At 49.5% G+C, this 25,314-nt stretch overlaps 3 protein-coding genes and 1 long non-coding RNA gene across 9 annotated transcripts in view; all 4 read right to left on the bottom strand.

Annotated features, from left to right (window-relative positions):
- The window catches only part of Mrps35 (mitochondrial ribosomal protein S35), a 36,312-nt gene extending 30,314 nt beyond the window's left edge, over nucleotides 1–5,998 (bottom strand). Inside the window, exon 1 of the mRNA XM_051155609.1 lies at nucleotides 5,893–5,998. Coding sequence (XP_051011566.1) covers nucleotides 5,893–5,998 — 106 coding nt within the window. The remainder of the gene's footprint in view (nucleotides 1–5,892) is intronic.
- LOC127197629 (uncharacterized) lies at nucleotides 746–3,167 on the bottom strand. 5 transcript variants are annotated; one of them, XR_007831709.1, is made up of 4 exons: nucleotides 3,055–3,167; nucleotides 2,483–2,525; nucleotides 1,978–2,041; nucleotides 746–881 (listed from the first exon to the last, which is right to left on the bottom strand). It is a non-coding gene; the product is annotated as an uncharacterized LOC127197629 (long non-coding RNA). The 5 variants fall into 5 exon arrangements; XR_007831706.1 differs by having other exon boundaries at nucleotides 752–901; nucleotides 1,955–2,041; XR_007831707.1 differs by having other exon boundaries at nucleotides 752–901; nucleotides 1,999–2,041.
- Nucleotides 5,999–11,124: 5,126 nt separating the features above from the next.
- On the bottom strand, nucleotides 11,125–11,896 carry Rep15 (RAB15 effector protein). The gene has a single exon (XM_051154637.1). It carries the CDS (start codon nucleotides 11,835–11,837, stop codon nucleotides 11,145–11,147), a length of 693 nt encoding a protein of 230 aa, XP_051010594.1. The 5' UTR covers nucleotides 11,838–11,896; the 3' UTR covers nucleotides 11,125–11,144.
- A 3,017-nt stretch (nucleotides 11,897–14,913) lies between these two features.
- The window catches only part of Ppfibp1 (PPFIA binding protein 1), a 62,540-nt gene continuing 52,139 nt past the window's right edge, over nucleotides 14,914–25,314 (bottom strand). For both annotated transcript variants that reach the window (XM_051155607.1, XM_051155608.1), the window contains 9 exons: nucleotides 24,262–24,412; nucleotides 23,491–23,602; nucleotides 23,296–23,384; nucleotides 20,175–20,297; nucleotides 19,586–19,711; nucleotides 18,450–18,638; nucleotides 15,544–15,723; nucleotides 15,174–15,239; nucleotides 14,914–15,067 (listed from right to left, as the gene is read on the bottom strand). In XM_051155607.1, coding sequence (XP_051011564.1) covers nucleotides 14,981–15,067; nucleotides 15,174–15,239; nucleotides 15,544–15,723; nucleotides 18,450–18,638; nucleotides 19,586–19,711; nucleotides 20,175–20,297; nucleotides 23,296–23,384; nucleotides 23,491–23,602; nucleotides 24,262–24,412 — 1,123 coding nt within the window. In that variant the 3' untranslated portion in view covers nucleotides 14,914–14,980. The remainder of the gene's footprint in view (nucleotides 15,068–15,173; nucleotides 15,240–15,543; nucleotides 15,724–18,449; nucleotides 18,639–19,585; nucleotides 19,712–20,174; nucleotides 20,298–23,295; nucleotides 23,385–23,490; nucleotides 23,603–24,261; nucleotides 24,413–25,314) is intronic.

Raw genomic sequence — 25,314 nt, 5'->3', positions numbered from 1 at the left:
GTTTAGAATAATGGGAATAAAGACATTCCATGGCAACTAGGACTCACCGTCTAAGGACCGCCCCGTGAAGTAAGAGGGTCTGACACTGCAGCCCAGCGGCTCCTTAACTTGCTGCGCTCCTCCCTCAGCCTCCCAAGTGCTGAGGTTTGAGGTGTGCAACATCCATAAGCAGCTAAGGAAATACTTTCACTAATTCTAAGGTTTACAGCACAGAAAGTTCATGTTCTGAAGTTAATGCCTACTTAGAATTAAGTATTCTGAATCTTTAAAGATTTGAAATGTCTAATGACAAAAATGACCCGTAACAAAGCTCATGAACCGAACACTTAAGTCACAGGACTGCCGAAGCCGGTGGGCTCCTCACGTTCCAAAAGCACTTCTGACATCACGAATGCTAAGCATGCTAAGAGAATGCTTCTGCAGAAAGTGCTCCACTTGCTAAGCACCGGTACACACATGTTCTGTGCTAGGTCATTTAGCCTTACTCCTTGTGACAAATACAAGTCTCATCACTGTCCTTTTAGACGCTACCTTAGTCAAGGAAATCAAAGGACAAGAAATTAGGCTGACTTCAGCAGACAGGCAATGTCTCATGTTTTGGTCCCTGGTCTCCAGCCTGACCTTGAACAGATGCACAGCTGCAGTGAGCTTAGTACCAGGCTTTTTAATTCTCCTCTCAACTATGTTCTCTGCTTGGACCACACCTCCCCTCCCGTCCAGGATCCTGGCTCTTCCCCTTCTCTGCCCCCACTCCATCTCTTTGATATATTTCTTTTCATCACAAACTAGGAGCACAGTAACCAATACAATATAGCTTTTGCTCAGTATTGTTGTCACCTGTGCTGTTAGCCTGCAGACTGTGTGGGCCCCACTGCTGCCACCTGTGCTGTTAGCCTGCAGACTGTCTGGGCCCCACTGTTGCCACCTGTGCTGTTAGCCTGCAGACTGTCTGGGCCCCACTGTTGCCACCTGTGCTGTGAGCCTGCAGACTGTGTGGGCCCCACTACTGCCACCTGTGCTGTTAGCCTGCAGACTGTGTGGGCCCCACTGCCGCCACCTGTGCTGTTAGCCTGCAGACTGTGTGGGTCTCACTGCCGCCACCTGTGCTGTTAGCCTGCAGACTGTGTGGGCCCCACTGCCGCCACCTGTGCTGTGAGCCTGCAGACTGTGTGGCCCCACTGCCATCACCTGTGCTGTTAGCCTGCAGACTGTGTGGGCCCCACTGCCGCCACCTGTGCTGTTAGCCTGCAGACTGTGTGGGTCTCACTGCCGCCACCTGTGCTGTTAGCCTGCAGACTGTGTGGGCCCCACTGCCGCCACCTGTGCTGTTAGCCTGCAGACTGTGTGGGCCCCACTGCCGCCACCTGTGCTGTTAGCCTGCAGACTGTCTGGGCCCCACTGCCGCCACCTGTGCTGTTAGCCTGCAGACTGTGTGGGCCCCACTGCCGCCACCTGTGCTGTTAGCCTGCAGACTGTGTGGGCCCCACTGCCGCCACCTGTGTTGTTAGCCTGCAGACTGTGTGGGCCCCACTGCCGCCACCTGTGCTGTTAGCCTGCAGACTGTCTGGGCCCCACTGTTGCCACCTGTGCTGTTAGCCTGCAGACTGTCTGGGCCCCACTGTTGCCACCTGTGCTGTGAGCCTGCAGACTGTGTGGGCCCCACTACTGCCACCTGTGCTGTGAGCCTGCAGACTGTGTGGACCCCACTACTGCCACCTGTGCTGTTAGCCTGCAGACTGTCTGGGCCCCACCGCCACCTGTGCTGTTAGCCTGCAGACTGTCTGGGCCCCACTGCTGCCACCTGTGCTGTTAGCCTGCAGACTGTGTGGGCCTCACTGCCGCCACCTGTGCTGTTAGCCTGCAGACTGTGTGGGGCCCACTGCTGCTCCCTGTGCTGTTAGCCTGCAGACTGTCTGGGCCCCACTGTTGCCACCTGTGCTGTTAGCCTGCAGACTGTGTGGGCCCCACTGCCGCCACCTGTGCTGTTAGCCTGCAGACTGTGTGGGCCCCACTGCTGCCACCTGTGCTGTTAGCCTGCAGACTGTGTGGGCCCCGCTGCCACTCCCTGTGCTGTTAGCCTGCAGACTGTCTGGGCCCCACTGGCGCCACCTGTGCTGTGAGCCTGCAGACTGTCTGGGCCCCACTGCCGCCACCTGTGCTGTTAGCCTGCAGACTGTGTGGGCCCCGCTGCTGCTCCCTGTGCTGTTAGCCTGCAGACTGTCTGGGCCCCACTGCCGCCACCTGTGCTGTTAGCCTGCAGACTGTGTGGGCCCCACTACCGCCACCTGTGGTGTTAGCCTGCAGACTGTGTGGGCCCCACTACCGCCACCTGTGGTGTTAGCCTGCAGACTGTCTGGGCCCCGCTACTGCTCCCTGTGCTGTTAGCCTGCAGACTGTGTGGGCCCCACTACCGCCACCTGTGGTGTTAGCCTGCAGACTGTCTGGGCCCCGCTGCTGCTCCCTGTGCTGTTAGCCTGCAGACTGTGTGGGCCCCACTGCTGCCACCTGTGCTGTTAGCCTGCAGACTGTCTGGGCCCCACTGCCGCCACCTGTGCTGTTAGCCTGCAGACTGTGTGGGCCCCGCTGCTGCTCCCTGTGCTGTTAGCCTGCAGACTGTCTGGGCCCCACTGCCGCCACCTGTGCTGTTAGCCTGCAGACTGTGTGGGCCCCACTACCGCCACCTGTGGTGTTAGCCTGCAGACTGTGTGGGCCCCACTACCGCCACCTGTGGTGTTAGCCTGCAGACTGTCTGGGCCCCGCTACTGCTCCCTGTGCTGTTAGCCTGCAGACTGTGTGGGCCCCACTACCGCCACCTGTGGTGTTAGCCTGCAGACTGTCTGGGCCCCGCTGCTGCTCCCTGTGCTGTTAGCCTGCAGACTGTGTGGGCCCCACTACCGCCACCTGTGGTGTTAGCCTGCAGACTGTGTGGGCCCCGCTGCTGCCACCTGTGCTGTTAGCCTGCAGACTGTGTGGGCCCCACTGCCGCCACCTGTGCTGTTAGCCTGCAGACTGTGTGGGCCCCGCTGCTGCCACCTGTGCTGTTAGCCTGCAGACTGTGTGGGCCCCACTGCTGCCACCTGTGCTGTTAGCCTGCAGACTGTGTGGGCCCCACTGCTGCCACCTGTGCTGTTAGCCTGCAGACTGTGTGGGCCCCGCTGCTGCCACCTGTGCTGCTAGGCTGCTCTCTCTGGAGAACACTGAATAATAAGGTGGGCAATATCCCCTAGAGGACATAAACTTTAAGCTAAAATTTGCGGGCTAGTGAAAAGTTATAGAGGACTGTTAATTCAGAACATGGCCATTCTGGCAAGAGATCACCTCCAAAGACCCTCTAGGTCTGTGTGGCTGGAATACAAACATGCCTTTAATCCAGGAGACAGAGGCAAACAGACCTGAGTTCAAGGCCAGCCTGGTATAGCACAAGTATCAGGAAAAAAGCTTAGGTCCAGGCGAGGTGATACCTACCTTTAATTCCAAAGGAGGGTAGTTAGTTTATAGAAGGAAGCACCCAAGTTTGAAAATAGTGTTTAACTGAGTGGCAGAAAAGGTGGCAAATCAGAGAAGATTTGACAGAACTGGATATGCCCAACTCTCTCAAGAAGAGAGGCAAGGGAAGCTACGTAAGTAAGGGGCAGTTTTACTGAGAGAGGAGGCAGTTTTTACCAGGACAGTAATAGAGAGAGGGGTTGCAGAGAGAGAACTCAGGTGAAGATGGAATGAGCCAGAAAAAGAGAAGATGCCAGCAGCATCTTAGAAGATTAGAGCAGAGTGCTGAGTTAGTCTGAGGCCAAGCAGAGCAATTCTGGGCCAAGAGAGAAGCCAGATTAAGTAAGTCAGTGGGGAGAGGAGTTTGAGCCAGAACAGCTGAGGTGAATCAGATATCCCAGAGCTCAGGAAGAACAAGTAAGGGTGAGCTTATTCAGCAGTGAGGCTCAGAGGCTAAAACATTCTAAGCCTAGATTAGACTGTATGGAGGCTAGAAGCTTCCGGGACTAGGCCTAGGTTAGCAGACTAGGGCAATAAGCCTCGCAGACAAATGAATCAGGAGAGTAAGTTCCTTTTACAGCAGGTAGCCATGGAAATAGGCAGGTGAGAAAACGTGCGGAGGCAGCAGAGATGAGGATGGCAGACAGACTCCTGAAGGGCCCATACTTTCACAACATGATAACATTTCATTCTTTGCATTTTAGAAAAATCAACTTTTAAGGCAGTACTAGCTGAGAATCTATGGCTTGTTGGATGTTTTCAGGCAGAAAGCCCCAAATCAGGTCAAAGTAGGGATTTCATACCAAATTCTAGAAATTGAGAAGGGAGGCAGCCCTAGTAGGCAATGGGAGAATTCTAGGAATCCCAGCTACTTGGTGCCTGGGCTCTGACTAGGCATAGCCTGGGTCCTGCAGAATCTTTCTTTCTTTCTTTCGAGACAGGGTTTCTCTGTGTATCCCTGGCTGTCCTGGACTCGCTTTGTAGACCAGGCTAGCCTCGAACTCACAGAGCTCTGCCTGCCTCTGTCTCCAGAGTGCTGGGATCAAAGGCATGCACCCAGCACTTGCCTGAATTTCTTTCTTTCCTTTTTTTTTTGGGGGGGGGGCTGAATTTCTAAGAGGAATTCCTCTTTCAATGATGAACGTTTGAGTATTCCAAAACATTCTGAAGAGATGTCCCTTGGCCAGAAGATAAGAATTATAGAAGTAGATTTAGGAAGCAGGAATTCCTAGTCACTGCTACAATGGGACAATCTATGGCCATTTTATGGTACCATTCACATCTGGACTGAGTCCACAAAGAAATGCGCGCCATCCCCTCTCAGGTGGTGCAGACTAGGAATGCCTGCAGCATCAAACTAAGTCATCGCACCGCAGAGAGGCCTGCTATGGCCTGCTAGAACGCTCACACCGGCCACAGCGCCACACGCCCCTTCTATCTTACGTTGTAGAATAGCTTCCTGGTTAGGAAGCGAGAACACAGGACAGGAAACGGAGACAAACTGAGTATGGCTGATACTGAGGAAAGAAGAGACGACTGAAAAGAGGGCTGCAGGGTTTGATGTGCTTGGCGAAGGCCTGACCACCGCCACCACCTCCTCCTCCTCCTCCTCCCCCATCCTTGCAGACAGTACGGACACTCATCCCAAGGCTCGGGGAAGCGTCCACCAGGCTTCCTGGAACGCTACCCTCAAGGCCCACATCACGTCCATCAGTAAATCCTGCTGGCTTCATTGTCAACACACACCCTCCTCAGGCCAACAATGCTCTTCTCTCCAGTCTTCCCGTGGCTGCTCAAACGTGTTTTCCTCTGGGAGGTCTCTCCTCACTACCTAACCCTACTTACTAGTCACTTCTTCAATAGCACGCCGTTGTCAGCACTCTGCTTTCCCTTCCTTGGCGGTACTATTACATATTATCGTAACTGAAGCTGTGTGCACGCAGGGTGTGGACTCTACACTAGTTCAAAGCCTTACTGGGACGCCACCTTCTGCAGCTCTGGCTTACGATACAAGAACGAAAACTTGGGAGAGGGACACGCCTTTAGGCTATGGCGGGCCACCACAATGTATTAAGGGCTCTATCATTTATACGGAATCCATTTGTGGATGTTCAGCAAGGGAGTGGAAAGGCGCGGTTTGCAGAGAGAGGCTCTGCAAGAGAGCAATAGCGTGGGAGGGAGCTGGTGGCCCCAGGTGGCCGCTCCCGGCCGAGCCTTTCCCGCGGCGCACCCGTGCACACCGCAGCGGCCCCGCTCCCCCACCCCGAGCCCCTGCGCTGGGACGCTCGCTCGCTCCTGCACCTGCGCGGCGACCTCCCGAGGAGCGACAGGAGGCGGGTCACGGGGCGCGCCCCCCTCCTCCCTTCCCTCCTCCGCCCCCAGGCGCGGCGGCGCACCCACACTCACGCGGGCCGGCTCTCGGAGCCGCGGGCATGCCGATTGAGGAGAAGGTGCGCAGCCCTCGCGCTGCCGGGCACAGCGTCGGCCTCAGCCGCAACGCTGCGGCTGCCATGCTGGAGGACGGCGAGCCGGAGGGGACGCGCGCCGCCCGGAAGGGGCGGGACCGGAAGCGTGTAGGCCTGGGGCCGGAAGTGCGCTGGGCGTAGGGATGGCGGAGATATGGCTCCCTGGTGGCAGGTGTGCGTTGATGGGGTCTCTGGCCCAGACGTCGTACAGTCTGCCTCTACTGCTCTGGTTTTTGTTGTTGTTTGTGTGTTTTAAACAATGGCTGCTCTCAGACGGTTTTCTTCTTTCCTTTTTACTTTTTTTTTTTTTTTTGTATATTGGTGTGTGCCTGCGTTGCCCACAGCGGCCAGCAGAGGGCATGGGCTTAGAGAGGTTCTGGAGCTTCCGTGTGGGTGCTGAAAACAGACCCTGGGTCTGAGCAACCCCTGCTTAACAGTAGATGGCCACCTCTCCAGCCTCGTCTTTTTCCCTCCTTTCTTTTCAGCCATCCTGCTCCAGTCTCCAAGTGCTGGAATGGAACATAACTCCTAGCTCTACACTTCATATATTTTAAATCCACTGTGTGTGTCGCACTTGTAAGAAAGAGAACAGTTTAAGAGAGCTGGTTCTTTGGTTCCTTGCCCATTGCCCACCACCTAGTTTCTGGGAATAAAACTCCAGTGGTGAGGCTCACACCTTTACTTGCTTTACTGTTTCAGCAGCCCTCATGCTTCCTAAGTGACAGCAGTGCAGCGGAGCACATAACGAACACCAGAGGTGTGGGGCCGGGGGGATGACACAGCGTGGCTGCGGCCACAATTTTTTTAAAATGGCTCTTTGAACTAGATTGTTTGGCGTTAAATTTTGACCTTGTCTTTTCTTTCTTTTTTTCTTTCTTTTCCTCTGTTGGTTTTTTGAGACAGGGTTTCTCTGTGTAACAGCTTTGGCTCGTCTGGACACACTTTATAGACCACGTTGGCCTCAAACTGAGAGATCCGCCTGCCTCTGCCTCTGCCTCTGGAATGCTAGGATTAAAGGCGTGCACCACCACGCCTGTGTGTGTGTGTATACTTTTTATATATACCTTTTGAAAGGTATATATATATCTTGAGATACCTCAAGATCTTAACAAAAAAACAAACAAAAAACCTCAGCCTGCTCACTCTGAGGTGTTATTCACTTAATCTAAATGTCTTTGAGCACTATTTTTAGCCTTATTTGTATTTAATCTGTTTATATTTGTTTTTTAAATGAAGAAACTTGTGTGTGTACATGTGCACAGCATATGTCCCAGGGACAGAACTCAGGTTGTCAGGCTTGGAAGCAAGTGCCATTACTACCGGTCCATCTTGCAAGTCCTTGTGTGTGTGTGTGTGTGTGTGTGTGTGTGTGTGTGTGTGTGTGTGTCTTTGTGCGTGCGCGCGTCTGTTTTGTTTGTTTTTTTTGGGGGGAGAGGCATCCCGAGTTTCAGAGGTTGAGGCAATTAGATTGCAAATTCAAGACCAGACTAGGCTGCATATTATGTACTTAGATCCTGCCCCCAAAATAGCCCAGGACCAACTGAGCCATCTCCATGCCTTTTCGCTACAGAATCCTTGGTAGTATCTAAAGATGCATTGAAAAGATAGATATATTTATTGTGTCATCTACTGTAACATAAAAAAAACCCAATAACATAACTTCATTCTTTGCATAGTTGGGTTGACAAGGCATAAAACAGGCTTTTGTCCAATAGACATTCATCAATAATCTGTGAATAAACCTATCAATTTATGCTAAGCCTCTTTAATACACCCATTGATACAAGACTGGCAGTGAGCAGCCTCCACAGTCAGGGCAGAGTCACAGCTGCTGTCGCTCTGATCACTTTCTTGTTTTTTGTTTGTTTTGTTTTTCGAAACAGGGTTTCTCTGTGTAGCCTTGGCTGTCCTGTACTCACTTTGTAGACCAAGCTGGCCTCGAACTCACAGCGATCCACCTGCCTCTGCCTCCCAAGTGCTGGGATTAAAGGTGTGCTCCACCACCACACCCAGCTCTGCTCACTTTCTTACTATTCAGTCTAAGGCCCCAGCCAATGCCCATGGCACAGCACTGCCCACATTCACTGTGGGTCTTCCAAACTCCCAGGCACATCCAGAGGTGTATTGTCTTGGCGATTCTAAACCAGCTATGCTAACAATTTGTGATTAACCATCATAAATACTGTGCCACTGGAGAGAGGAAGTGGAGGTCTCTATCCGTATCTTTACTGTTCATATTTTGCAGTGCTGGGGCATGAGTGCCTTGTGTATCTTAGGCAACCACTCTACCACTGAGCTATATCCTCCGTCCTATCAAACTTTGTTTTTTTGGGTTTTTTGTTTGTTTGTTTGTTTTGGGGTTTTTTTTTGTTTTTTTTGTTTTTGTTTTTTTTTTTTTTTTGGTTTTTCGAGACAGGGTTTCTCTGTGTAGCCTTGGCCATCCTGGACTCACTTTGTAGACCAGGCTGGCCTCGAACTCACAGCGATCCGCCTGCCTCTGCCTCCCGAGTGCTGGGATTAAAGGCGTGCGTCACCACGCCCGGCTTCAAACTTTGTTTAAAGTTAAAATTGGTAAGTAATCATGTATGTTGATACTCAGTTACTACAACAATAAACCCTGCATCTCATGCCAATGTCCAGGGTTGTCTCATCCTCCCTTATTCTAACTGAAGGAGAGGGCTTCAGCCCAAAGATGTGTTTCAAGGATGGAAAAGCCGAGGAAGCTATGGACTCAATTGTTTGTTTGTTTCTTTTTTTTTTTTTTTTTGGTTTTTCGAGACAGGGTCTCTCTGTGTAGCCTTGGCCATCCTGGACTCACTTTGTAGACCAGGCTGGCCTCGAACTCACAGCTATTCGCCTGCCTCTGGAGTTTGTTTGTTTCTAAGACAGGGTTTCCCTGGGTAGCCTTGGCTGTCTTGGACTCGCTTTGTAAACCAGGCTGGCCTCAAACTCAGAGCTCGGACTGCCTCTGCCTCCTGAGTGCTGGGATTAAAGGCATGTGTGTCCACTCTTAACAGGTGGTTTGCGTCGGGAGGGGGGGCTGCTATTGCTTAAACTTGCAAGGCGCATGTCCATTTGAACACAAGGCTCAGTGGACAGAGAGCAGGAGCAGGCTCTTTAGACTCTGCCTATACTGAGGGAACAGCTATCTCTGTTCCCTGCGCACCCTGTGTGCTGGGTGGGGGTGGGACTCGGTGGGCCTGGATCAGTGCTAAATGCTGAAGACTGGATTTCAGATCAACAACAGCAGCAGTGCAAGATAGGTGTTGTCGTCTTTGTTTTGTTTCTGAGACTGCATCCCAGGCTGGATATGAATTTGTGGGAATTCTGCCTTGGCTTCCAGAGTGCAGGTATGACCCACACTCTTCCTACTCCCTTCATCTTTAACCTTTGAATGGAAAAACTAGGTGTGGGATTCCAGAAGGAAAAAAAAAAAAATCAAATGGCATATCCCTGAAGTTTAACTGAAGAAAAAACAAACAACAACACAGAGGAGCAAGGGTGAGACAAAGCAAAAGAGATTACCAAAGTGCCCTGGGGAGTGACAGCGGCCTGAGAGGAAAGGCGGAGTCACAGAGGAGAGCCAGCTAGATGGGCACTACTGGTGACCCACTAGGTACCTGGATGCCCTGGTCCCAGAACAGGCCACAAAGGGCTGCAGTCCAGAGGGACAAGCACAGGCTTCAAGTGTGACCTCATGCCTTCCTCAACAGTCGTGCCCACTAGGAGTCCTGGTATAGACTCAGTGGCCTCCAATGTGCCTTTCTAAACAAACCATGCGGAACAGGCCCTGACATCGGATGTGCTTCTTACTCCAATGGCCGCCCAGGATGCTCCTGGTAACCATGATGGTGTTACCTGGCCTTGCAAGAGCCCTAGATTCCCACACAGACAGGACCAAGGCCCTGGGAAGCCATCAGAGTGAAAAGCTGTTCTTGGAGCGTAAGTGTGTAGTGATTTGGTCCACGCTGTTTAGATACAAGTTTCCCTGAGTATCCCTTGCTGACCTGGACCCTGCCTCAGGGCCCCCGGTGCTGGGATTGCAGGGCTGCAGCACACAAGCACAGCCCATGCTTTCCTAGAGCTGCACACGAGGGAACAGCATAAGACAGGACAGCACAGAGTATGAGCAGGAGTGAGGAAGTGATGACCACACCCAGCTTCCTCCTTGCAGGGTGTTCACCTGCGTGGCCAGAACCAGCAGTGCCTACGAGTCAGACCCACTTTCTGTGCTGTTGGAAGAGCTGGGGCGTCGGCTTTTTGTTAACAGCCCATGACTGGGAATTAAACATATCTTAGACAAATAGAAATAAACACCTACTTCTTATTAGACCCTTATATGCAAATTGTGATAATGTATTTAAGGCACTGGGCTCAATGAGAGTTCAGTATATAAAGGCAATTACTCTTTATAGTGTTAAACCCCAGAAAGACTTCTCGGGAAAAATGACCATCATTTGAAAACACATGCCTTACTGCAAATACAGATATTGCAAAAAGGAATGATTTCACATGTAACTTAATAAGTCATGATAAAGTAACACTCAACTGAACCATAAGTTAAATCCATCAAAAGTCCTCTGTGTGCAAAGTTGCCAGAAGGCACAAGCGTGGGGGGGCGGGGAGGGGAGGCTCAGAGGACTAGCAGTGGGAAGTTTTGTTTAGGAGTCCTGAACCAAAACTGGCACCCCAAATGTACCCACACCTGCTCAGTAGTTGCTCCCCCTACGACAGCAGTAACATTTTATGCTTGTGACTATGAGACTACTTCAAGCCTGGCGTGGTGGCACACGCCTAGAATCCTAGCACTCAGGTCAGGGAGGCAGAGGCAGGCAGACATCTGGTGAGTCTGAGGTCAGCCTGGTCTACAAAGTGAATCCAGGACAGCCAAGGCTACACTGAGAAACCCTGTCTCAAAAAACCAACCAACCAAAGAAACTAGTTCAAACAAAGACAGGGTTTGTTTTGCAAATCAAATTTTATGTACAACTTAGCTGTTTCTCTCCCAGTTTTTAATTTTTGAATAAGCAAAGTCTAAGTTCTCCCAAGACACAGCTAGGGTTGTTTTGTTCTTGTTTTCCTTTCCATAATTGTGAAACTAACAAGCTTTGACTCAAGTAACCACTTTCAGTTTATGCAGAGGGATTTCCCCTTCCTTTCAGTCTTACAGACCTGTCACAGCAGCATGCCCAGTCAGAGGATGCTAATGTAAACCTTGCCCATGTTGCTCAGCGCATCTCTTTTACTCAGATGGTTTCCCAGCAGCTCTTTGATGGAGACACAATCCTCTGCCTCCAGCACAAACTGCTCCACAGCCTTGCGTCCCGGCAGACGGCTCTTCACCATCCTGCTTCGGACACTGTCCAGGACAACACCTCTGATGGCTTCAGGTTCTCCCGGCACACCAAAGACGATGAACAGACCCAGACAGTCCTCTCCCACCAAGTCACAGAATTCTCCCAGCTTATCAAACCTGCCTCTCTTCCAAGACTCCTCTCCCTTGGACTCACAGGACTTCGGGTCCCTCAGAGGGAGGGAGGCCATCCTCAGGGTCTGCACCGCCACCTGAAGCCGTATTTGCTTATCAGGTCCCCAGAAGGTCCAGATCCAGTCTGCTCCAAACAGCAGGGCCTGGTGCTTGGTCGTCTTGGTGGTGGTGAGCCAGTCGTCAGCCCCCCTTTCCTGGCAGAACGTGATGAAATGGACAAGGAAGATTTCACTCAGCGTACCAGCTGCGAGGCCGAGGCCGCTCAGTGGGTACTCAAACCTGAGGAACTCCTTCAGCTTCTGTGCTGCGTGGTCAACGGCTGTGCTGACCACCTCACACATGACAAGGACCTCCTGGCTGTCCTTCGGAGCCACCTGCTGTGAGGCCTTTTGCCCCATCTTCCCCCACAGAGTAGATGCTGCTCCTAGTGACCAGGCATGTAAATGTTACCAGGAGTTGCTTCTCTCTGAAATTTTCTTCAGCGAAGCCGCCTCTGTTAATACCATCACCAGCTTTCAAACACCACAGCTTCCTTGGTGTGGCTAGCCATATAGACCTGAGGTTGGACAAACATGTGAGGGAGGGCCCCGTTTATCAATTGGGTGTGCTGTGCTCACAGACTTCTGCTGCCTGCCAAGTGACAGATGACAATTTCACACAAGACATCTGTTCTGCTCCAGGTTATGTACAGACCACGTTTGGTCTTGGTAAACTCTGCTCAGACGCGGTTCCTTTTTCCAGCAAAATAGTCAAACTAGACCATATGTGACTGTATGGGTTGGAAGCAAACACCTTTGTCTCCGCCTGCTATCTCCAGGTTTGTGTCACTTCTGCTTCCTCTTCTTTACTCCTCCGTCCTGACCCTTTGTTCCCCAGGTGTCTTGCTCACATTTCCTTTTATACAGACTTCTTAAGCAGAGATCTCAATTTGTCTGATTACATGCTGTGGACCCAACTCGAACAAACATGCAGGTTTACATACAGGAGTCTGTTACTGTTTCCACCAGAAACCAAGACTCCGTTATTCTGAACAAAGGAGCATTAAGTGGTTCATTAAAAACACAAGGCTCAGAACATGGAAACAGCCTAAGTGTCCCTCAGTAGAAGAGTGGATAAAGAAACTGTGGTACATATACACTATGGAATACTACTCAGCTATTAAAAACAAGGAATTCCCGAAATTTGTGGATAAATGGATTGAGCTAGAAATGATCATAATGAGTGAGTTAACCCAGAAGCAGAAAGAATCAAATGGTATATACTCACTTATATCTGCATACTAGCCCAAGGGGCATGTCCCACAAAAGCCTTCACTTACCAGGAAACTGGGACAGAGGGGAGGGCATCCTATTGGGACTCTAAATGAGAGACGCACGGGAGAATAGCAAAATAAAAGGATACAGAGGGTCCTAGAAACCTACAAGTAGAACAATATGATAGGCAGATTTGGGCCCAGGGGTCCCGCTCAAACTAAGGCACCAGCCAAGGACAATACAGGAGGTAAACTTTAAACCCCCTCCCAGATCTAGCCAATGGTCAGAATAATCTCCACAGTTGAGTGGAGAGTGAGATATGACTTTCTCACGTACTCTGGTGCCTCACATTTGACCATGTCCCCTGGAGGGGGAGACCTGGTGGCACTCAGAGGAAGGACAGCAGGTTGCCAAGAAGAGACTTGATACCCTATGAGAATATACAGGGGGAGGTAATCCCCCTCAGGAACAGTCATAGGGGAGGGGAATAATGGGAAAATGGGAGGGGGACGGAGGAATGGGAGGATACAAGGGATGGGATAAACATTGAGATGTAACAAGAATAAATTAATTAAAAAAAAAAAAAAAAAAAAAAAAAAAAAAAACCACAAGGCTCTGAGTTCGAGGCCAGCCTGGTCTACAAAGCAAGTCCAGGACAGCCAAGGCTACAGAGAGACTTTGTCTCAAAAAAACCAAACAAACAAACCAAAACACACATAAGGCAATTACCAATTGACTTTATTTCCTCTTAATAATGCAAATAGTGCATAATGCTTTTGTAAATAAAATATATAATCCAAAGTCTTTAGCTTTATCACACATCATCAGTTGTCACACTGACCTTAATAAGGAACATTTGGCATCTGTAACAGTCTGCTGGAATTTCCAACCAGGCTCTAACAACAAATTGAGCTTTTCAAATGGTGATGTTTACTCATGTTAAACTAAAACCCCAATACAGGAAGAAGCCAGAACAGTCATGAAGTCATGAATGGGAGCATTCAAAGGGGGGGGGGGGTCACCATGAGCATCAGGTGATTTGAGTTAGAAATAAACAGCAGTGGCACAAGGTTCCCTTGTAGTGAGCAGCCTCATCACCTGCTGAGCACAAGAAAGGAATACTCTGACATTTAGAAATGACTGTCACCAGGTCTACTGCCACAGACTGAGCTGTCCCCTGCCCCCACAGTGTGTGAGCGCCTGTCTGAACAGTTGGTCTCCTTATGTGTAGCCCTGAATGTAAAACGGATTGTCTCTAACGCACGCATAAACACACACCACACCAACAGCTGCATTTTAGATTTCTACCTTTTTTTTTTTTTAAACAAAGTCTTTGAGCCTTGTGTTACAGAAAACAAGAGCAACGTGCTATTGGACAGAACAGCCATTAGTAAAACACTCTGCAGCTTCAGAATACTTGGATCTTGATTCAAATAACAGGAGGCACCTTCAGTTGGCAGTTTAAGTCACAGTCAACCTGGCAGGAGTTTAGCGAAGAAGAAAACCAGACACAACATGCAATGGTTCTGTTCGGGTTTTGGCTTTTTTTTAAAATCATCCTAACAAAAACTTTTCTGAGGGGGATGTGACTGCATCCAAAGGATCCAAGTTGAAGCTTCTAAACTGCTTGGCAATTTTGTGGGAACCAAAGGAGTCTATCGTGTAGACTCTAGCCTGAAAGAGTAACACTGTTAAAATTCATCAGTGGAGGAAAGAGGACTAGGGCCTCTCCAGGAATTAGCTGGATATGAACACTGAGAACACTGGGGTCTCTTTGTTTTTAATGTGATATTTTGATCCTCTGTCACAAAATAGATGTTCTGCTTTCTATATACTGTATATATACACATATTTAGAAAAATATATAAAAATAAGATGGTAAGAGGGGAGTGGCGGCGCGGCTACATTTGGTGACACCAAGTGCTCGTTGAGCGCCTGGATCTGGAGAGCAGTGTGCTCAGCTTAGACGGCTGCAGTGAACACTGATGCGGCCACACCCTCCACCCTGGGGATGTGAACAAAGCATCTGTAAATACCCAACTGTAAGTGCAATACTTTCAATAGGATACATCACAGACTCTACATTAAATAGAGGCACACAAGCATGCTGCGTTCACCAGTGTCTCCTTTTCCTCAGCATCTTCAGATTGGCACCATCCCCCTGCATGACTGTCCCACTTCTGGTGAGGAGAAGTCGGCATGACTGACAGTGCACCAGCTGTCAACTGTTGTGCACACTATCTGAAAAAGCGGCATCTGTGCTCCTGGCATTTGTCCAGGGCCTCTGGTCAAACGTTGGAGTCTTCATCTGTGATGCTGGCACTGGGGGAGCGAGCGGCCAAGTCTTTAAACATGTCATCTTCCTTCAACATGTGCTGGAATGCAAGGACAGCGAGTTACACACCTGCCTCCAACACGCAAGGAGCTGTTTGTGGCCTTAGGTGCTCTTAGCATAGCGTTTTCAACCCTATGTGCACTCACCGTGAGATTGTTGATGCCTTCGGAGAATGCACCTATCTGCCTCACCGTCCCTTCCGAGTCTTCCATCTGCCAAGAACAGCGCATAAAGTGACAAAGTCATTTGCACAAACTCCCAAGTGCAGCTAGCTGAGTGACAGTCTAGGCAGGAGGATCATAAGCGGCACTGAAGGCAGAAGGGGCGGCAGACAGAGCCACCCACTGCCTCAGCTTCGCTGCAAGGTCTTAGGTCAGCACCTGGAAGTGGGTAGCGGTCTGTAGCTGTTCAGAATGCTTCACTGTTTTTATTTTCAGGCATGTGAAGGCAGCACGCTTCGCCGGTGACAGTGAGCGAAGCTTCTGAACAGTGTCTGAGTGGCTGTCAGCTCCTTACCTGCTCTAACCGATCCAAATCGTCCTCTTCATACAGGCCCATGTCCAGGCCAGGTCTCAAGCCCTTCTGGGAGCCGCGCCCCGACACCTGGCCCAGCTCCATCGGACAGACATACTCCTCTCCGTCTTCACGTTTCTTCTTCCTCAGATTCCCAAAGTTGCTAAAGGTCAGTTTCTTCGGCTTTAAAAAATCAAACAAAAAGACACCCAGAGACTTGATAAAAATGCCTCTGACTAAGGACTAATAACACATGTGAGTTAATTATTCACTCCATCACACACAAGGAGCAACCTCGATGATCAAACTATTGTTAAGAAAGCCAGAAGCACCCTAGACACAAGCAAGGCAACCGGATAGCGCAAGTGGTCCTGGTCTAACTCTGAAAGGCTAATCTCACTGTTATGCCACAGGCTGGACATGCCAGGATCCCTTGGATTAGACAGAACTTAACAGGATTCCTTTCGGGGATGAGCCTAAGTTTTTGAGGCTATTCAATCTAAGGTCAGCAAAAGCCTCGGTCCTAACTGGGCCTGGTAGCACAGGTCTGCCTACAGGTGCAGATACTTGGAAGCTGGGGCAGGCGAATCACAGACCAGGGCATAGAGATCAATCGGAAAGCACTTGGCTAATATGGTTAAGACCCTGGGCTCCATCCCAGGTTGAGCAGAGAAGAAGGGAGCCAGGGCGGGAAGGGACAGCAGGTGACAGAGCTGTGGCTACGCTGCTTGCCTATTCTGCTGAGTGGTAGGACTGCCTCGTGGTAAAGCATTCGCACTCCTGGAGAGAAACAGCATCGCAGTCACCACACAGTCCCAAAGGAGAAGGGAACTCAAAGGCAGACAAGACACAGACAGAAAAAGGTGTTTCTGGGAAAACTCTTAAGGTGTTTCCACATTAAGGATGCGGAAACAACATATCCAGACAAGTTAAGTAGGAGTCACTCTGAAGAAGAAAAGGTGATCTCAAACCCTGGCAACCTTGAGTCTGCAATCCTCCTGCCTCAGCCTCTTGCTGGTTTTGACTCTCTCTCTTAGAGTTAGAGATTAATCTTTATTTAGAACTCTCATCTGCCAAGATAGCACTTCCCAGCACTGGGGGACAGCGAGCAGCGCCCTTCACGGGCTTTACAGTCTTCTGTTTAGGTGATGCCTCTGTAGGCCCCTGGCAGCGGCCACTGCGGTCTTCTTTGATGTCTGCTTAGTCTTTCTTGCTTCCTTGGCAGGCCTGACAACCTGCTCTCACTGAGCTTTCCTAACCTCCGACTTCTGACTCCCCTTGGCCACCACATCAGCAGGCAATGCAGAAGCGATGCCCGCTGGGATCTAACTGCACAGCGGGTTCTTCTGAATTTCTCCCAACTTCCCTTTTGTTCTGTGTTTGCTTCTGTAGCAGGCAGTGCAGCTCATCTGCCAAGGATTCTTTTTGGAATGGAATGCTGACGCACGAGACGTTCCCATGCTTCATGGCACAGTGCTCCCCGTGTGCTGAGTAGATCCTGTGCCTGGTGAAACCACACAGCTCGCCTTTTTTCATGGTGGTAACCGCCCACTGGCCAGAAGGAACTGACTCCTTCTTTAGAGGACTTTTCTGACTTACACCCTTCCTATTGGTTTGTTTACTCATCGGCAGCACTGGAGATCACACCCGAGCCTCGTGCCTGCCAGGCTATGTTCACACTCAGTTACTCCCACCCCAAGTCCTCCGTGTACCCACTTGCCAACAGGAAAAGAAAAGCCATCACGATAACAAACTGGACCCAAGTCGCAGTCCTCGGCACAGGCGACACACAGATGACAGCATCATCATCACGTTCCTCAATAAACACAGTGACCGCAGAAGAAACTTTCCAACATGCAGTCCCTTCTCTGCTCTTGAAATTTATAAATACGTGCACATACAGACATTCTAAACTCATTAGTAAAGCTGGGTGAATCTTAGAAAATGGTGTGGTTCTGCGTTCCGGGAAAGGCCAGGGGGGGGTGGGGCACTGAGTCGGAAGCACACATTTCTCTCCCCGCAGAAAGTGTCTGGGTTCGCTTTCCTCAGGAACATCTGGCTCCAGATGGAGGAGGGTGGCGCACAGAACAAAACCTGTGTCACAAGATTTAGGGTCTTGCTGGAGTTTGGGAGATTTCATGGCAGCAAAGTGCTAGGGCTCTTTTAAAAAGCCAGTTTAGCAGCAGACGGCCACGGCGCCTGATCAGGTTATAGCTGGAACAAGGGTTCAGGAGCCTGGCCAGATGGCAGAAGGCCCTGCAGTCAAGCCTGGGACCCACGGTGAATTCTTCAGAGAGAAGGGCTTTCTTCCCCAGCGCTACAGCTCAGATACACAGCCAGAAGGGTCTTCGGTGAAGTGGATGGTGCACTCCCATGCGTGTGTTTATTTCACGTGAACCCAGGACTTGTAAGCCCTGGGCAGCGTGGAGGGCTCTGATAGGACCATGGTAATGCTCTGTTTGCATGGCCAAAGGTAACAGGTTGTGTCACCTGCTCCTGAGACAGGCACAGAAACAAGGAAAGGGAAAGAGCTTTGTCCATTCTCAGCATGAGAGCTTTTGTCGTGTTTTGTTTGGTTTGGTTTCGGGTTTTGTTTTGGTTTTTTCAAGACAGGGTTTCTCTGTGTAGCCTTCGCTGTCCTAGACTTCATATGTGGACCAGGCTGGACTCAAACCCACAGCCATCTTTCTGCCTCTGCCTCCCTGAGTGCTGGGATTAAAGGCGTGCATCACCACACCTGGCTGAGATTTTAAATCTCAAATGTGAGATTCCTGGGGTTTGAACGTTCTCCGTCTCGGCAGTTCTGTGTCAGCTCCCTTCCCCGGAGGCACGGACCATCAGCACACAAATGGAATACCGGAGCCTTTGCTGACATCTTGCAATAATTAAACGTCAAAACCAGAACCAACCTTCACTTTGGCAGTAGCTGTCAGCAGCACGTAATCCGGGGACTCCATGGCGTCTCGCTTCTGGTGCTGGGCCTCAGCACCGATCAGAAGGTTGAAATGGGTGGCCAGATGTCTGCGCAGCAAGGTCTTGTTTGGTGGAATGTTCAGCAACTGAGCCATCGTCTCCACATTAAAGCGAGGCTCAAGAACCTGTGAGAAGGATCCGGATTGGTGACGATCAGGCTGAAGTACTGCACAGTCTGCAAAGCCTTTCATTTGGGTAATCCCCAATAGCACCGCCACCAGCCCAGGGCATGGACTCTCTCGCTCTCTCTTTTTTTAAAGACATTTTTTTTTTTAACGTGTAAAAGTGTTTGCCTGCATGCATGCATGTGTACCACATGTGTGCGGTGCCCATGGAGGCCAGAAGCGGTCTCAGATTACCTGTTACTGGGCCCCACGTGTGTGCTGGGAACTGAACTCAGGGCCTCTGTAGCAGCCCGTACTCTGGGCCTCTCTCCAGCCTGGACTTTGGATTTTAATTTACACATCACTGTGCCTGAGTTAGCGGTAGTGCTGGTGTGGAACCCAGGCTTTAAGGGACACGGCAGCAGCACGTCTTCCTGTTTAGAATGCTGCCTCTGAACACGAGCACTCATGGAACACTGGTGTGCAGAAATAGTCTGTATCTCGGCAGGGTCTAAACCATGGTCACATCAGAGCTGGCTGGATGCTGCTCAAGAGTGAAGGGCGACAGAAAGAAACGGCTAAAACCTAATTCAGAAAAACACTAAAAAATGCTCTGCAAGTACAACCTAGCATGAATACCCAGGAGGGCTGGGGTCACCTCAGTATTACTAAAAGCGAGCTGCTGCGTGATGAGTGTCTTTCCCTACTGTGTGTAGAGCCAGTGTCTAGAGTTTGGAATATCAGCACGCAGAGACGACTCATCTAGGGTGTAAGACCCAAGTTTCAACACAGACTCACTTATGCTTCCTATGTGCACAGCCTCGTGGTAACCGGATGCAGGAGCTATGCTACCGTAGCTGGGTGTAGAATTTTCCACTTTTGATGCAGATTTCACATCAAGACTGCTCACCCATTAAACTAAAGGAAACCAAGCAAGCAGACAATTTCAAACTGAAAGAGAACTTTACCATGAGCCCTCCATGGACACCGCTGCCTCTGAGATTGGGAGCATATTCTGCCAAGTCCACAGAGCGAAGCCACTCCATCACACGATGGTTGGTCCACTGCTGAACCTCAGAGGGGGTGATGAAGTTCTGTGGAAACACACACGATATGCTTCAGGTGGTGATGACAGGACCCGAGACACCAACCCTGAACGCACAGTCTAAAGCAGTCTAACAGGGCTGGCCACGGAAGAGCACTATCTCGTGTCCCATGAAGTATTCAAAGAAAACACAAAACAAGTGTTTGCTAATTTGACTGCCTTTTTATGCAGTAGCAAGAAAAGGTAAAGGAAATATTTGCAGTGATGTTCGTGGATTGAGTTGGCAGTAAAAAGTATAGTTCATGAACAAGAGGAAGCAGAAAAACAGCCTTGGGCTTTGGGGCACAGCGGGGCCGTTGTGGAAATAAAAGTGAGGGGTGCAGGAAAGCAAAGCCAAGTAAGACTGGATCTGCCGCATGGAGCTTTCTGCAGGCTCCAGAACAAAAAGGCCCTGAGTTTTCCACACATGGACTGTCGAGTCCTATGTACAAACTTCTTGTTTGACATGCTACCTCGTCAGATGGCCGCCTCCGCAGGCAGTTTGGCTCAAAGCCGTTGATCCTCAGGACTTGGATGGCCCTTTTGATGCTGAGGTGGTGCAGCACACTCACAACCTTCAGGGTCAGCAGGTCATCCTGCAGAGGAGGAAATGAGGAGCTCATGCTGCTGCTCCCGGCAGGGGCAGGCGGCTCCCTAGGGAGTCCCAGAACTCTGCTGTGATTTCAGTTTTCATTCAGTAACAGAGCTCCTGTCCTGTCCTCAGCAAACTCCCCCTCTAGAGCCTCAAGCTCACATTGTTCCCCCACGTCAGCCACATCTTTCGAAGTCTTGCAGGTGTTCTGCTCGCAGAGCGCCATCACCCCAGGGCTCTGAGAAGCACTGGCTGCTCACTACAAGACAGTCTGCCTTTTATTAAGGGCCAGGAAGAGGCTGGGTCTGCTTGCAGCCAGGCTAGCCCCAACTCAAGTTACTGCTGCCTCTGCCTCAAAAGCTGCTGGCTGCGGGGCCTTGAGGGAATTCCTGTTTCCTCCTTAGTCCCCAGAACTTGATCTGAAAGCAAAGGAGACTTGGAGGTGGGCAGCCAAACTGCCCTTCCTTTCTGTCAGCACACAGCCGAGCCAGAATGGTCACTTAGGATCAAGTTCCCTGCTCAGGGTCCTCTGCTTCACCTAGCAGCCTGGGTGACCAATGTTGAAAAAAATATGCCCCTCAGTGCAAGGGTTTGGGTAACAGTAAAAAAGAGTAAAGAAACGAAGACTTCTAAGTTTTAATGCGTCCCCAATCAGCATCTTCAAGGGAACACTTTGGGCAGTCTGAGGCCCTGGGAGCCGCTTCAAACATGCCTAACACACCTAAACAAACCATCTCAGTGGCAGGTGATTCCAGGGCAGTACTGAGATGAACCTGTAAACACACCCAGAGGATAAACAGAGGGCTGCCCATGCAGGCACACAGCACACCTGTCACTGGCAACACATTTCTTGTGGGGAAAAAAAAAAGTCAAAGAAATTACCTTACTATAGAAATGTTTTTAAGAGTAAAAATGAATCTTAGTGGTTTATTCTTGAGGCTACTCAGCAAAAAAAAAAAATTATTTCCTAAATTTTGTATGATTAATTTATTAAAATTAGTGTCTTATGATAAATTAGAAAAAGAAATTAACATATTTTAATCTAAAACTGAGATACTCATTCCAAACATTTCAGTATAGGCTATTTTCATTTAATTAAAGTCTATCTAAATGCATAATGTTTTCAATATAATAAAATGTTAATTATTTCTGAAAATATATTTGAAATCATTTCACAAGGATTGCTTTCATTTGGGCATTCTGGTACAAACCTTTAATCCCAGCACTTGAAAGGCAGAGGCAAGCAAATCTCTATGAGTTCAGAGCCAACCTGGTCTATATCGAGAGTTCCAGGCCAGCCAAAACCACAACCAAAACTATTCAAAAAACAAAAAACAAAAACAAAACAAAACCAAAGCAAGTAAGTAACACATGGTTTATCTTAAAATAGCGTTAGACCTAACAAAGGTTTCTAGATAGCATGGAGCTCTGTGTGCGTTTTCTAGCTGTTCCCAATATTCACAGCCTATGAAACAAAGCACACATCAAAATTAAGAAACTAGCACAGATAAGAAAATAAAGTACAGGCTTTATTCAACGTCTGCTAATTTTATGGCTTATTATCTTCATTAGTGCATGTGTATGGTATAGGGAGACACACACACACACACACACACACACACACACACAGAGCCAAGTCCAAGGACAGCTCTGTACTGTCAGTCCTCACTTCCATCTTTGCATGGGTCACAGGAATAGAACTCAGGCTGTCAGGTTTGCAGAACAAGTGCTTTTACCTGCTCAGCCATCTCACTGGCTCCCAAAGTGGCTTTTTACTTCCTGTTTTTTGCCACCTAAGATCCTTTCTCTGTTCCTGGAACCAACCCAGGGAGCCACATCCTAACAGGGGCTTTTGTCTTGGATGCACAGGTCACACTTTCCAGGGTCACTTGATGTCTCTCAGGCGTGAGGGTCTTGCATGTGCTTCCTGTGGTTTAAGTCTGAAGTTGCTCACACTCCCATGGGACGTCTGACCACCACATCCCAGGGACATGGGCAGAGGCAGGTCAAAGGTTACTATATTTGTCCTGGGTGGAACAGCGCTATGAAGAGAAGAACCTAGAAGCAGCCTAGGTTCAAATTCTTTAGGACTTCTCACCACTTAGTAACCATGGGAACGTGGTTACATTACCCAGCCTCTCAACTTCTTGTTTCCTCATCTTAAGAGTGACGATGATAATGGTACTTACTTAAAGAGTTACTGAGAATCAAGCATCCAGGTCAGTGCTTAGAACAGACAGTGGCTGTAAGACACACCCTACTCAGTAGGGTTGTTCACACAAGCCTGCATGATGTTCCCACCAAGCTTGTAAGTACTTTGGCTCAATGGTAAAGGAACACAAATCCCATGAACTGAGCTCCAAATTCCTTTCACCGTGAAAAAAAGTTTATGGAATTAGCAGGTTAAACTTTGTACTTACTTAGCAAAGCAAACACCTAGTGGCTGCCTTTTCAAATGCTCTTTAAATACAAGTACCTTATATAAAACATTAGTCATACTATGGTCTTTATTCCCTGGCTGGAAGCCTAGAAATATCAACAGACGAGGAAGCAGGGCGAGTCTAGCCTTCCTCCTCCTTGAGCCCAGGAACTGCTGACCTCCTGGGACTGATCTGAAGAGTGGAGCATTTCAGGGAACAGTTGGGAGGAAGAAAGCAAGGTCGGTGGCCAGTCCATGTGGATCAGCACACCCGAGTGTGTAATGCAGGGATGACCGTAGGTGGCCAGTCCACGTGGATCAGCACACTTGAGTGTGTAATGCAGGGATGACCAGGCCTCAGCCCTTTCCATCTCAGTTATAGGATATAACTGGACACACCATAAACACCAACACTCACAGTGCACACTTCAGAATTTACCTTGCCGACTGTATCAATCCTCTATAGCTTAGGCTAATACAGTTCTGCCTGGCTGAAACTGGGTTTCAAATAACCCCAAAGCTGTTCCAACTGCCAAACTCTACACAATCCTCCCAGGCAGCACCTTACCCGAGAGCTGCTTACCACAGTCATGTAGTGCAGCATGCGACCGTCCACCCGCCCTTCGTCAAACTGGGTCTTGTACTGAGGGAGGCCGATGTCATCCAGCCACCCTACGGGAGAAACGCCAGTGTCAGGGCCCCGGGCACAACCCCCACTTCTGTGAGTAGAGGGAGTAGGTGACGACGCTGACTCCTTTCCAAGCACAGAAGCCCTTACTCGTGACCCAGTTGAAGTCCAGCTTCCCATAGTTGGTTTCCTCTTCCGATCCCAGGGCTTGCAGGGCCAGCTGGAGCTTCTTGCGATGCAATGGCTGCTTGATGCCAAGCTCCTGAAACGACAAACAGAGCCTTAGGATCCCGCCCGTCAGGGATGGACCCACCAGCAGACAGCGCGGCATCCTCCACCATGAAGCTCCCCACTCATGACCAGCTCTGTGTACGTCAGAACACTACCTCAGGCTAATAAACCGTCTACACTGAGCTCTAGTGTGGCCCTCAAGCCAGCACAACACTGCGCCTACCACAGTGGGATGAGTGGGATGCTAGACACTGCCTAGGAATTTATTTTATTTGTAAGAAAGAAACTGTTTTATGTATAACGGGCATTTTGCTCCTGTTCTGTGTACAATGTTCAGTAATTACAATGTAAAATATGGAGTATTCTTTTATGAAATAAATTGAACTACATGTATCACACTGTCAATGTACGTTTACAAAATGATTGAGACATATAGGCTCTATCTATTTCATAAGGCTACTCATTATATGACCGCTGTACGATTACATAGGCTAACCCTCGAGAATAGCAGTGCGGGTTCCACTAACACTACTTAGTTTAGAATAGCAAAGGATCCCGCATGCACACCCTGGTGTGGGGAGGTGTTGCTGGGGACCGAAGCCTGGGCCTCGCACATGCCGAATGCTCTACGCTGAGCCCCACCCCAGCTTCTTCTTATTAAGTACGCAGAGGCCGAGCGGAAGCAGTTACCTTTTCTAGATCTTGCTGGGAAGCCTGCAAAAGCGTCTGGCCAGATATAATCCAGTGCTTGCCAGAACTCAGGTAGGAGCCCAGGCCTTGCTCTGCTAACCAGCTGCACACCTGTTCCTTGGTCCACTTGGCAAATGGCATATCCAGGTCACTGTGGGAAGAGGAGCGGCAATCCTAAGCCAGCCCTACAGCTTATGGTCGACAGCCAGCAACTGTGCTTACAATCAATACGGAAACTCCCTGGTGACACACATTTCACCAAGAAAAACACACTCTAAGATGAGCTATGAAAGTCACTTTTTCAGAATCAAACAACATTGTCCGAAGAGCAGACTCCCAAGCCGGAAACACTCTGCTTGACTGAAAGAAATTCAGGTATAAAGAGAATTCACTTCAGCAGGATGGCAGATATTCCCCAAGAAGACGGTGTGCTCCTACTAAGTACAGGAAGGGACACTCCAAGCAAAGGTTCTATTTTCTTTCACTTATACAGTTTTATAGCTTGAAAAAAAAATTGAGGGTGACAGGCATGTATTTTTAAAACTAACTTATATTGCGTGTGCACATGACAGAAACATTTTTTTAAGTGTTAAGCACCAAGGAGCTCTTTATTGTACTTAGGAGGACATACGGCAGGTGAGACCAGCTGCTATCTGAAGGCCGTGTCCAGCCAGGCCTGTGTGGGAGAGCTTGTGTTTGCCGCCGAGTCTTCTTCTGAAAGGCTCTGCACAACACCTTGCCCTGCATGTTTGCCAGCCCCACCCTTTTATGCTCAGGAGGTCAGCCTCGGTGGCTTCAAACTGGCTCTACACTGTTAGCAAAGCACTGGGCAAGTTCCTGGAGCCCCAGTGAGTGAACATTCTACAGCCTTCCCCCACCTAGCATAGCAAGGCATTATGCATTTGGTGGAACAAAGTACGGCCTTGATAAGCTCGGGAATTCTGATGGAACGTGTCTTCAGGGACTTTCAAAGACTCCACCAAGCGCTAATATTTATCGATCAGTCGTGATTAGACAGTTGACCGGTATGAACTCAATCCTCGCAGCCACCTT

This window comes from Acomys russatus, chromosome 13 (assembly GCF_903995435.1).
Source record: "Acomys russatus chromosome 13, mAcoRus1.1, whole genome shotgun sequence".
NCBI lineage: Eukaryota > Metazoa > Chordata > Mammalia > Rodentia > Muridae > Acomys > Acomys russatus.
The sequence above is the reverse complement of the archived record's forward strand: the minus strand, read 5'-3'. Positions and strand labels throughout refer to the sequence as shown.

What these genes read in the sequence shown, in the direction of transcription:
- Rep15 (XM_051154637.1), bottom strand. Translation starts at nt 11,837, where the DNA reads ATGGGGCAAAAGGCCTCACAGCAGGTGGCTCCGAAGGACAGCCAGGAG.